General features: G+C 46.9%; 4 protein-coding genes across 4 annotated transcripts; all 4 read right to left on the bottom strand.

The window, feature by feature from the left end:
* Window positions 1-455: 455 nt before the first annotated feature.
* BDW43DRAFT_305658 (uncharacterized protein) lies at window positions 456-865 on the bottom strand (the record flags this gene model as incomplete). The annotated part of the gene is made up of 4 exons (XM_032045835.1): window positions 456-534; window positions 605-676; window positions 733-791; window positions 848-865. The coding sequence occupies 4 exons, from the start codon at window positions 863-865 to the stop codon at window positions 456-458; spliced, it is 228 nt and encodes a 75-aa protein (XP_031905588.1).
* A 905-nt stretch (window positions 866-1,770) lies between these two features.
* Window positions 1,771-3,177, bottom strand: BDW43DRAFT_305657 (uncharacterized protein; the record flags this gene model as incomplete). The annotated part of the gene is made up of 1 exon (XM_032045834.1): window positions 1,771-3,177. The coding sequence occupies one exon, from the start codon at window positions 3,175-3,177 to the stop codon at window positions 1,771-1,773; it is 1,407 nt and encodes a 468-aa protein (XP_031905587.1).
* A 630-nt stretch (window positions 3,178-3,807) lies between these two features.
* BDW43DRAFT_319112 (ABC-2 type transporter-domain-containing protein) lies at window positions 3,808-8,316 on the bottom strand (the record flags this gene model as incomplete). The annotated part of the gene is made up of 2 exons (XM_032048841.1): window positions 7,082-8,316; window positions 3,808-7,016 (listed from the first exon to the last, which is right to left on the bottom strand). Exons 1-2 carry the CDS (start codon window positions 8,208-8,210, stop codon window positions 3,808-3,810), a joined length of 4,338 nt encoding a protein of 1,445 aa, XP_031905586.1. The 5' UTR covers window positions 8,211-8,316.
* Window positions 8,317-9,538: 1,222 nt separating this feature from the next.
* Window positions 9,539-10,458, bottom strand: BDW43DRAFT_296190 (uncharacterized protein; the record flags this gene model as incomplete). Its single annotated transcript, XM_032044170.1, has 3 exons — window positions 9,539-10,112; window positions 10,194-10,291; window positions 10,390-10,458. The coding sequence occupies 3 exons, from the start codon at window positions 10,456-10,458 to the stop codon at window positions 9,539-9,541; spliced, it is 741 nt and encodes a 246-aa protein (XP_031905585.1).
* Between the last annotated feature and the right edge of the window lie 1,421 nt (window positions 10,459-11,879).

Below are 11,879 nucleotides of genomic sequence, written 5' to 3'. Positions count from 1 at the left end.
CTAATGGCCTTTTTAGTAGGTATCAAGGCCCCATCTGACTGTATGCCTGTCAAATCACCACTTCCCACGAGCTACTGAGTGGAGAAGTTTTCTGCAGTTTGGACGTCAGAGACGACATCATAGGACAGTCGCTACGATCGACAGTTCGTCACATGGCTCTGCCTCTTTCCCACTACCTTCTGATTGGCAAGGCGTGGAAAGTGGATCAAGATCGCGGTGCGGGCCTGTGGGTGTTTTCCCCTATCCAGTCACTCGGAAGCCAGTCATTGATTGTTGGTCTCTATGATGAAAGGATACCTCTCATACAGGAGGAAATATTGTTAAGGATATCTTGCCGTTATGGCTTGAGGTAGTTTGATGTACTTTGAAATAGATCATGATATCAATTTGAGCTGTATAATGAGCAGAATTTCCAAGGGTAGTCTATGCTACAGCTCTAGGATAGGCGCACGGGATCACTCTTCATCGTCGAGAATAACCACCTCGACACCAGTGAAACTCTTCAACATGTTAATAGCCTCCGTAGTCAATGGCCTAATTTGAAATCCCAAATTAGCCCTCGGTTTCCTATATCGTACATCAAGACAAGGAGTTGAAAGCTTACGGAGGATGATAAATTGGAGGGTAGCTAGGCTGTGCGATAAATTCATCGGTTCCCGTATCCTCTTTAATGACCCTATAGTGATAATTTAGCAAGCCGTCTCTTTTCATATGGATCTTTAGTTAACCAACTTAGTGACTTCATCGTCATACTGGTTGAAGGCCTCAGGCGTAAAGCGAACCAGGGTTTGCTATGAGACTCATGTCAATTCTGGAAAGAAATGCCCACCCCACAACTCTCACTTACCTTCCTGGACTCAGACATGTTGTGTTGTTCGGCGGGAATGATGGAAAGCAATCAATAGTAGGCCTAGTACTACTGTTTAAGAAAAAAAATTGTCCCAGAACTTCGGACCTACTGCCCATCTCTTTATATTGGGAACATCCTCGCTCGGAAATACACTCCCAGCCTCATACACCTCCCCACCTGAACTGATGCCAAGAACTCAATCCTCTTCTGGTTGCTGAGATGCGAAGTATCCAGTCACCAACCTACTCGGTGAGGGCTGCGCACAGGTGCTAATGCATTGGTCGTGCTGGAGATACCACCCTGCCAATATGCCGATCGGTGGGGAAGTAGGAACAATACGCTTTGCTGATTGTTCCGATCTCAATTACCCCTCAGTAGAGGGGAGCTGAGCTTTGCATGGTATGCTGGGTTGTGGAGTCTTAGACTAGGAGTTTGCGTTCGTATCATTGACTGACTGTTTGGATTGAGGGGGGAGGGGAATGATTGTTGCTCTGCCTACCGTGATGGAGATGGGATCTATGATTGGCTACTAAGGAAATTCATACGATTGGCAATATTAGAGGTTAGATCGGTGAGACATGGGATTTGGGGGTGTTCGGGTGAAAAACATCGAGAGGTCAGGTTGAGTCAGTGCTGCGATGATTTATCAGCACTTAATGAGGCGTGCGCACTCTCCTCTCTAATTCTATAGATAGTACGACAGGAGTTATTCAGTAAGATATCCCTGTCTAGCGCTAGATATGAGTAGAGGGGAAAATAATTGATTCCTGGCTATCTGGATCGAAACAGTATGCTTCACGGCGCAGCGCCCCGCGATCCCAGTATGTCTTCCGTTCTCTTTTTGAAACGTCCTCGGTGTAGTAGACGGACACCTTCATGGAACGGTTTGTGGGGAGTGGCCGAAACATTCTCTGAATTCGTCAGTTTAGACTCTTCCAGATATCTACGATACGTGCAGAGAAGTCCAGCCTTGGGTCCATGCTATCTAATATCATGATAGCCTCAAGCCGTTTGAGTTTTGGGAAGGACCTTTGGATTTGAAAAGCGTGTTGATGCGGAGATCTGAGGCATGAAAAGTCAAAGAGGGAGCACGCAAGGGAGTATTTCCGAACGAACCTGATCCTTGATTCACTATTGGTGAATGTGTCAATAGTAAGCTTCTCAAGCTTCGGAAGCAACGGCACTTTCTCCGATTGGAGCACCATCATATCAAGGGCATCTGTGAGTCGTAGTGTTCGGAGGGACGGGCAGCATTTCCCTAAGGCCACAAGAGAGACAGTCGTGCGCTTAGGCATAGAGACGTTGAGATGGAGGTGTTGCAGATGGGCAAGATTTGTGAACAGTTGCGCAAAGTCGCGGTCCGTGAAGCAGGGTGCCCGGAGAAAAGACCCCCAAGATGCACTGATATTCAACATGACCAAATGTGACAGGCTTCTCAGAGACATCAGTTCCTCATTGTCTATGACTATAGAACACATAGGGTTATAATGTATAGTTAAGATCAATTCGCGTAGTCCCGCCAATTTGAAAACGTCTCGCAACACATTGTTCGCCTGCACATTGGTATCATCGTCGTGTACGAGAGTCAAGTCAAGTTCCCTAACTGATTGTACCGCATCCGTAAGGGACGGAAAGGCGTCCTCCATGACGCTTATTTTCAACTTGCGCAGCACGGGAAATGGCGATGAAGTATTCAGTTTCTCTAGTATATATGTATCAACAATCTGCTTGGTGCAAAAGAATTCGCGCAAATTCCCGCGCTCTGCTAGATGATCGAAAATGTCACCAGTTATCATTATGCCGAGACTTATTTCTGAGAGAGTTGGGCTGCTCCGAAGGAACTTGAGAACGAATTCTGGTGTAAGATGAGGACTCGGAGGATTCGGGCAGCTGATCTGCAAACCTCGTAGCTGGGGGCACTGAAGACGGACGTAAACAAGTAAGTCTGGATCAAAGTAGCCCGAAAGGGAAATCGTGTGAAGTCCTGAGGGGAGGAGAGGTTTGAGATTGGATTCTACTATCTTTAGAGGCTCAAATCTAGACCTCCACTGAAAGCTGAAGATCAATTGAAGCTGGGTCAGTTTTGGAAAGGCGAGGTGACGGAAGGCGTTCACTTTATATCCGTTGGCATAGAATGATCGGATCACAGAGGCATAGATCTGTTGACGGTTCTTCGCTATCTTAGCCAGGCGTTCGCACCGCACATCTCGCCATACAACGGAAATTCCACACTGAAACCAATGAGAGTTGATCCTTAACAGTGAGCTCCTTTCGGAATCCGCGTAATCTAAGATTTTCAAAATAATCTCTGGAGGGAGGTTGTTCATCATGGCAAGATGTGAAGGGGAGTGTAGGGATTGAACAAGCTGAGGAAAGAGATAGAAGAATATCTATTGACAGCGAGTAACCCTGGCGATTTAAAAACAACAGCAACAACAACAACAACAACAACAACAACAACCGTGGTGTAATTAAAGAGAAATGATTGTCTAAGACACGCATGGACGGAAATGAGCAATGTTCTACTGCCCCATCTGCGCCCTTCCTTTCCAGCTGCCCTGATTATGCTCAGATAAGTGCTTTAATAAGTTCATTTATCAATCGAAGGGATTTCGATAACAAATATATTCAGATCTCTTGTCTATTTCCGAAGTCTATTCATTCTAGTCTAATCGCTGAAAAATTAGGTAAAATGGCACTCAGGTTGGCTCAACACAGCGTTTTGGGGGTCAAAGAGTGACCAGAGAACGAATGATGAAACAGTCAAAGAATCAGGGATAGTCTATATACAATCTATAACAAAGCTCCAGAAGCAAGGAAATGGTCTGTAGCGTTGTCAGAATGCGACATACTGTGGATGATAAATTCTCGATATGGAAATCCGCGTGAAAGAATACAACAGCGCACAAATGAACCACGAAGACCAACATTTAAAAGGATCAGAAATCAAGCGTCCTCTATTCCGCCCTCTTCGATGCCTTGGTTCTCAGTTTCATCAGTGCAAAGACCAAAGCGTATCCACTGATCGCGAAGATGACGCAAATTCCCGCGTCTCTCCACCCGTAATAGTAATGGTTGATGTTGAGGTTGGTCAGGAAGTCACTACCGGTCCTGTACTCACAGACTTTGCATCCAGAGGTCGCGTCAGGGTTGGTCAGGTTTGCCCTCCAGCCGCTGCCAGCCAAGTAGTCGGCAAGATACTCGCCACAAGTGCCTTTGACCGGGTCAAACACCGCGAATTCATTTTCGTTGCACGTCACCTTGGCCCCCCACATACCGAATACTAACATTCCAGAGGTGACATAGTTGAAGGGGTTTAGATAGTACATCCAGTATCTCCAGAAGACGGTCAGTTGGGTGAATGGCACGAAGATACCGCACATGAGAGTGAGAGTGCTGATGATCAAAGGGTTGACAAGCGCGGCAAAGGTAGGATTAGGCGCATAAGCTGCAATGAACTGGCCAATGCCGGTATAAATAAACTCATAAATGAGCATGATGAAAAAGGTAGCGCCCGACCGGTTTGAGTCATGAGGAAGCCTCACACAGTAATACCAGCAGGCAAAATAGAGGACAGCACAGACACAGAGATAGGGGAATTCCGAGACAATCAAGCCAGTTACGAAGGCAACCCATGAATACATCTTCGATTTCTTTTCACGAGCATCGTAGATATCACGACGCTGTATAAACAGTGGCTGAAGTTGATTGATAACGCCTGGCGCAACGAACACGAAGTTGAAAATGGTAAACATCTTCAAGTTCAAATCGGATACACTGGGACCGGTGTGCCAGAAGGAGAAGCCGTTGAGAAGTGCCGAGATAATATGCAACGAGAACTTGTTATTGACGTAATTGGTGTTCCGGAATAGAGCGACATTCATACGATGGGTAACGATCTTGACTTGCTCCCACAGAGGCATCGAGAACTCATAGCCGTCGTCATGAGTCCCAGGGGGCTTTGCAGCAGCGTCGGCAACCAAACGATCGAGTTCAACCATCATCCGTTCGTGCTCAGGGGAATCAAGCCAAACCTGATGCCAGTCCTTGTCTTTCACCTCCTCAATACCTCCAGTCACTACATCAATCATGAATTCGGCAGGGTTCGCCTCAATCGGACATTGCGCACCATACTTGCCAAAGTAATGCTTGATTGCCGCACCATTATTACCGATATCACCGAAGTACACTGTCTTTCCGCCCCTTGCAAGAAGGAGCAGAGTATCGAACTGAGCAAAGAGCTGGGCAGAGGGTTGATGAATTGTGACTAAGACGGCTTGACCGACGTCTGCAAGCTTCCGAAGGAATCTGACTGTGTTATAGGCTGATTGCCCATCCAAACCAGAGGTTGGTTCGTCTAGGAAAATCAAGATACTGGGCCTTGATACAAGCTCCACTCCGATGGTGACACGCTTTCTCTGTTCAACACTGAGGCCATTTCCAACTGTACCAATCAAAGTATCTGCCAGATCGTGAAGTTCAAGCAGGTCAATAATTGTTTCAACATACTTCAGCTTTTCTTCTCTAGGGGTATCTCTGGATTGCCTCAGCAGTGCAGAAAATTCCAATGCCTCTCGGACTGTTGCATATGGTTCGTGAACATCCAATTGCTCGCAGTATCCAGCCATCCGTTGGAATGACACGGGCAGCTCACGGCCGTCAACCATAATTGAACCCTTAATTGTACCTTCGGTTTTCCGCTGAGCAAGAACATCAAGCAATGTTGTTTTTCCTGCCCCAGAAGAGCCCATTAGAGCGCCTAGCATGCCCGGTTTGACCCACCCATGGATGTTGTCTAATAAAACTCTCTCCCCAGTTGGGGTATCAACCGTGTAGGTAAGGTTTTTCCAGGTAAATATAGAGGTATTTTGGGTGAGGTTCCCTTCATCGACAGAGGTCAGCGCATCTCCGGACCCTTTTTCACGTGCAGGATCCCTTTCCTTTTGTTCTTCTGCATCCAAATGGGCGCGGTGGGCCTTGAGCTTCTCCCGAGGTATAAGGAGAGATGCTCCGGACCCAGCTCCAGCGTCCCAGAAAGAAGTGCAGACAATGGTCACCACGGCAAAGAAACCCCACCATGCCCAGAGGATACCGTAGTTTCGCCACATTTGTGAATGCTTATAGTGGAGGGACAAAAGATATTGGTCACCTGTCACATAATCCGCCCCGGGAAGGGCACCACCAACACCTGTACAGGCCTTGTTCGCAGCACTGACATTTTCATAGCCCGGCCCGTTAGGGACAAGGTTGTTTCCAACACAGGGAATAGTTTGACCGTGGAATTCATTGGACAAGGCTGCTTGAAACGCGTACGCAAAAGGATTTGTATAGTACAGTTCCAGGAACCAGTTCTTGATGTCCCCTTTGGGAATCATGTAACCGGCATACATGACAATACCCTTGACGGCAGTTCCTGAAATCTTCGACGCCGCTTCGAAAGTGCTGAAGCCAGCGCCTATACATCTGAACAAGGCAGTGATGCACAGAGTAGTAGTGAAGAGAATGGCCCAGAAAGTAAAAAAGGCGGCCGCAGTATGTTTCAGCCCGGTCATCCAGTATATCACGATGGCAAACAGTGAGCATTGAACCAGCAGGACAGGTAGGTCTGCGGTAATCTGCGCGAGGCAGAAGGCAGCTGGGTGGTACATTGCAAATGACTTGTGCTTGATTAACACAGGACGACCTTTGAATGATTCGGTGACTTCAGACATGGCAACGATGCAGTTATACAAGAGCGAGAAGAAGACGGCACCTCCCTTGGTGAACAAACCGGCGGTTGTGTCGGGGGAGTTGTAGAAACAAGACCCAGCAATAAGAGCCATTATAATCGACAGGACCTGTTTAATCAAGAAGGTGGATTTCTCGCCCCACAAAATTTGATATTGGCGGATGGTACAGGCAATGAGTTGATCCCAGAATCCAATGGTGAGCGCGCTATTCTTGGGGAGGCGCGTTGCCCTTTCCCAGGCCACCGACTCCTTGAAGTCTTCTGTGCGCCGGCGAGCAGCGTCAGTGCGAGGATAGTCGTATTCCTGAATCATATGCTGATATAATGAGGATTTTCGATATTCTGCCAAAATGGCATCGGCGTTTTTGGGGAACCGGTTTTCATATCCGGATTGAATCTTTCTCTCCGTAGGGACAGTCACACCGGTCAGATAGTCACCTGTGGGTTTAAATGAGCATTCTGAATATTCTGGCTGATCGACAGCATCAAGATCAGATACATACCAACATTGGCACCGTCGGAATAGACAAACCCCAATTCCTCCATAAAGGGCTTAGCAGCAGCGGTCGGGCCATAGTAAATCTGCTTTCCTTCGTCCAACACAAGGACTTTATCGAAAAGATTGTAAATTCCGTTCCCTGCCTGATAAAGGGTCACGATGGTAGTAAGCCCCATCACGTTGGTCATAGCTCTAAGGGCCTTAGCCCATTCCAGGGCGGTGCTCGCATCAAGCCCACGGGTGCTATTATCCCAAGTAAATATAGAGCCATTGGTAGCCATGCATTCGATAATGGACACTCGTTTTCTTTCACCACCGGAGACACCGCGGACAAACTCATTGCCAACCTTTGTATCAACTGTATGGGCAATTTTCATTGACTCTAATAGAAATTGCTTGGTTTCGGCTACATATTCGTCCACTGATTTGGCTTCAGCTGGAAGATGGGCTGGAACCTTGAGTTTAGTGGCAAAGTCCATTGTCTGACCAACAGTTAGACGAGGATAGAAAAGCTCCTCCTCGGTATTCATGACAATCTGACCCCGATACTGGGCTGCTTCCTGCGCATTCATGTTTCCAAAAGATACCTCACCATGGACAGCATGGTATCCCTGACGCCGGTTGGCGAGCAACTTAAGAAGCGTGGTGCATCCCGACCCCGGCCGGCCCAGGACAAGCAACATTTCGCCCGGTTTAACGCATCCATGGCTGTCCTGTAAGATCGATTTAAGCGGTGGCTTTCGGCGGAATTCTTGAATCAGCTGAATGATGTTGTATTGTGTCAACTGGTTTTCCTTCACTGCTGCCTCTGCGGCAAGCACTTCGACCGTGAGGTTCTGCCATGTTACACCCAGCTCACGCTTTTTATAGCCAGCCGCTTCCGAGCGCTCCTTATTCCGCTTAACTTGATCTGTCATGCTCCACTCCGCATCCTTGACGGGGAGAGAAGCAGTGTAAGGATCTTCGTGGACAGCGAGGGTTTCGGCACTGTGGGCTTCGCGGACGTTGATCTCTGGGACAGCAAGGGTTGGTTTCTCCTCTGATTCTTCAAATTCTTCGCCAGAGTGATCTCCGTATACTGTCGGGGCCGCTGAAGCTGGGGGAGCTTCATCTTGGAGATGAAATTCCATCATATATGGAGGTTTGTTGGGGACGGCAACAGTAAAACGAGGTAGGCTGGTTCATCCAAGCGGTCCAGGATGAGAAATATTATCAACGAAATAACCGCACTGAAATATATAGATCCCCGTTTTCCAAAGAGAAAGTTAAGAAACTAAAGTTGGAGAGGGTGCGTATATGTATAATTCTAAGGGGATTCTGGGCAAGACATCGAGTAGTGGGAATTGCGTGCAGAAGGGTATCTGTCACCACCTCGCCCTGTCCCACCAGTAAGACATGCTTACTATGTTCCCACATACTCCAGGCCTGCTATCCGCGATTAGATGCGGCGAAAGGAGCCGAGTTTCCGGACAAAGAGAGAATAGAAGGTCAGGGACATGGGAAATAGAAGTTCGTAAGACTTGAGGGAATAAAACGCAGATCCACTTCGGCGAATCCAGGGGCACTGCTCCCACTCAAGGATCGCCATTTGATTTGCGGATCAACCCCCATTCAGTTTGTAGTTCCATGTTGTAGTATTCTAGAAGCTGTTTCACTATCGCTGACAGCTCCACAGCAGCCATTAGACCAGTTCATATCTCTCGGGTATGGATATGGCACAGATCCCGGTCGAGCCGATCTGCCACATTGGATCGTGGGAGCCACATTGGAGCCACATGGCAATGATGCATACCTATGCGGGGCCACTCACGTCGTGCTAATGCACTGTTTACTTTGTATATATGGAGTGATCATAAAAGCCACCCCGTAGTTTGGGGCTCTGCCGCGGCTCATTAACCTATTGTTCGGCATATCTGTTCTAAATCATCACTATCGGCCTTCCAGCTCGGCAGTGCTCGCCGTAAGAAGTCAGCATTTAATTCATTTTACCGCCTACCTCATATTATATATGAAGTGGGATTTTGACTTTTATATATGCATCGTGCGAAGAAATCGCGGGCAAGAACTTCGTATTAGATATAACTAGGGGGAATAATTGGAGTCACGCAACTCTGACTCTGAACGTCGCATTATCCTGCAAAATCCAATAAACTTTTGGCCAAATGAATCCGGAGTGATCTCTTGACGTCTTGCTATTTTGCTATAGAAGCTTACATCAGAGTACTGTACATACAAGACCATATGGGCAAGATACCGTAGTACGGCCATCCGACCTAAATAAACAAGAGCTAAAGAAAACCGAAAGATAACAGGAGTCACAGAAGAGCTTTGGAAGTAAGGAGATGCGTAATGATGTCATGATTCATGTCGACCCTAGTCTATCGTCACTCAGCACGCGGAGCGTTGATTCTGTCAGTTCTCAGCATAATAAATGGTGCATATATTCAGGGGATCACTACCCCTAAAGTCTAGGGATCAGCGAGGCAAACGGGTCGTCAAATGGTATGGCCAAGTAATCGAAACCCAACGTGAGGTCCGTATTATTGGATGTACCCGAACTATATGGCCATTGCTGCAAATGATCGCATGAAGTATCCGCCCGGTCTTCCAGGGTTGTCCAGGGCGCAAATATGCCGGACGGTAGCTCGGTTATTTGCAAATCGTTACTCAAGTCTGGGCCTTGCTGCGAAGAGAATGTTGAAGCTGACAGTGCAGATGAATATTGCCCTGCAAAAGTATCTGAAGTGGCAGGTGAAAAAGGCTCTGGTTGCGCAATCTCCGGCTTAGTTTTTATTAAAGTGCTGCTTGTCATGCATTTCGCCTTCTCCCTCATGTCGACCACTTCTTCAAGCTCCTCATATTTTGGCTTATTAAGTGCTCCGAGATGGTACAGCAAGTCGTGGGTTAGTGGTTGCCCATCCTCTTCGCATGTTAAAGGTTGGCCTGGCCATCCTTCACCTTGACTTGTGTGACGATATAATTTCTGAAGCGCGTAAATGAGCCAGCCTTGCTGTTCTTCGAGCATCTCGACGTATCTGCATCAAACGAAGTTTCATTAGCGACTGGCAACATATAGCGTAAAAGATGACAGGCTCAGATGTGAAGAGTAAGCTCACCCACTAGGGTACACTTTTTCACGGGCAGTTTTTCTCTCCCCATAATTGCAACTGGTCTTGTCCAACGTACAGCGACCACAGGGGCTTTCCCCGTCGCACTGTGAAAGTCAGCGCATTGTAACCTCGAGGGCCTTAAAATCTCGATCATGCTCACCTTGGATTTCTTTAACCTACATCGGTCGCATGCCTTACTCACTCTCTTACGCGGACGATTGTCCAACGAGCCTTCTTGCTCAAAGGAAGACGACGACTGGCGCTTTTTCATCTTGGTCATACAGTGATTTGGACTCAGCCTTACATCTTCCGATCAATGCTTATCACACAAGTTAGTCTGATCGTAAGTGGATTAAGTCAGGCCTAGCCTAGTGAGACATTAGTCACATATGCATAACTTATGTACATAGCCGCTTGAGAGCCACATTGTATGTGGGGATTTGCAGAGCTATTGAATGATGGCTAAGATTCAATTCGACAAACGCCACCGCTTCACAGCTTCAGAGCCACTCCTCGGTGTTCTGGCCCGATCTTTCGGCCATGTACGAGACATACGCACCCAAATCTCGTGCTGAAAGCTATTGAGCAGGAATGACATGCAGAAGCCGAGGCATTCCTCTTTCTCAAGAGGAGGAATTGATCGCAAAGGTTTAATTATGTAGGCAAAGCACTCTAGTTGTCAAAGTGGCCACAGATTTACCTTTTCATCAATGTTTATACGGATTACTATTCTCGATCTACTTGTGGATGCATACGCCGTGATCTTGAAATGCCAAGTCGAAGGACTAAAGGCGATTAATTGTGACGTCTTATCTCTCCTTTGGTCGCTCGTTAATTAGGTGAGATAAATGAAGAGCAGCTCCTGAAGAGTGGCAGGCATATATCAAGGGTCTCCAGGTTTTCGCTGTATTTAACTATTACGTTTATGTTAGAATTCCTCTAGAACCTACCATTTTTCCAGGTTCGTTTCCTAACAACTATTATAGATATATAAATGTGGGAGTACCCATAGTCTACTCAGAGAAGGGGAATTTATTACACCATAATGCGCGGCCTTTGCCATTGTCAATAGCGTAATCCCAATTTGACGATCCGCGGGAACTCGGCACAGTTAATTATCGATAGGCGCTCAGTGACGGTTAATCACGGTGGGGGTAAGAAGAAGTAAGAAGAATACTACTTTGAAAATAGAACATTCTCATTGAAGGATTTAATGTGGAATCCGTCCGACATTCTCATCGGCCCGAGTCCGGCACCCTCTCCCGATCATGCAACATTCGGCACTTCATTGGGCTATTTATGTATTAAATTGCCATCCGAGATCCTCGGCTTACCTGATAATCATCAATAGTGACCTTCAGCGCTCACATACTCCTCAATATCCGTCATTGTCTGTCAGAGAATACACAAACATTCTTTCTATATTTAGGCTTCCATATGGCATTGAACGTAAAGTCGTGAGTTAGATAATACCATCGGTCGTGTGGAGCTTTAACTAGTTAACATAGTTAACTGGAGTGAAAACGCAGACTAAAGTTATTCATTCTTATCCGGAAATCGATCCGTGATAGCCGATTTGCATCTAGAGCGAATCTCTACATAGGCATAATCTTTCCCTATTTTTGAATATCCTTAAAGAGGACAGGTTGCTGTAATTCTATCTCGTGCGAACATGACTCGAATATCCTGCCC

Source organism: Aspergillus alliaceus, assembly GCF_009176365.1.
Source record: "Aspergillus alliaceus strain CBS 536.65 unplaced genomic scaffold BDW43scaffold_2, whole genome shotgun sequence".
Lineage (NCBI taxonomy): Eukaryota > Fungi > Ascomycota > Eurotiomycetes > Eurotiales > Aspergillaceae > Aspergillus > Aspergillus alliaceus.
Note: the sequence above shows the minus strand (reverse complement) of the source record. Positions and strands in the feature narration are given on the sequence as shown.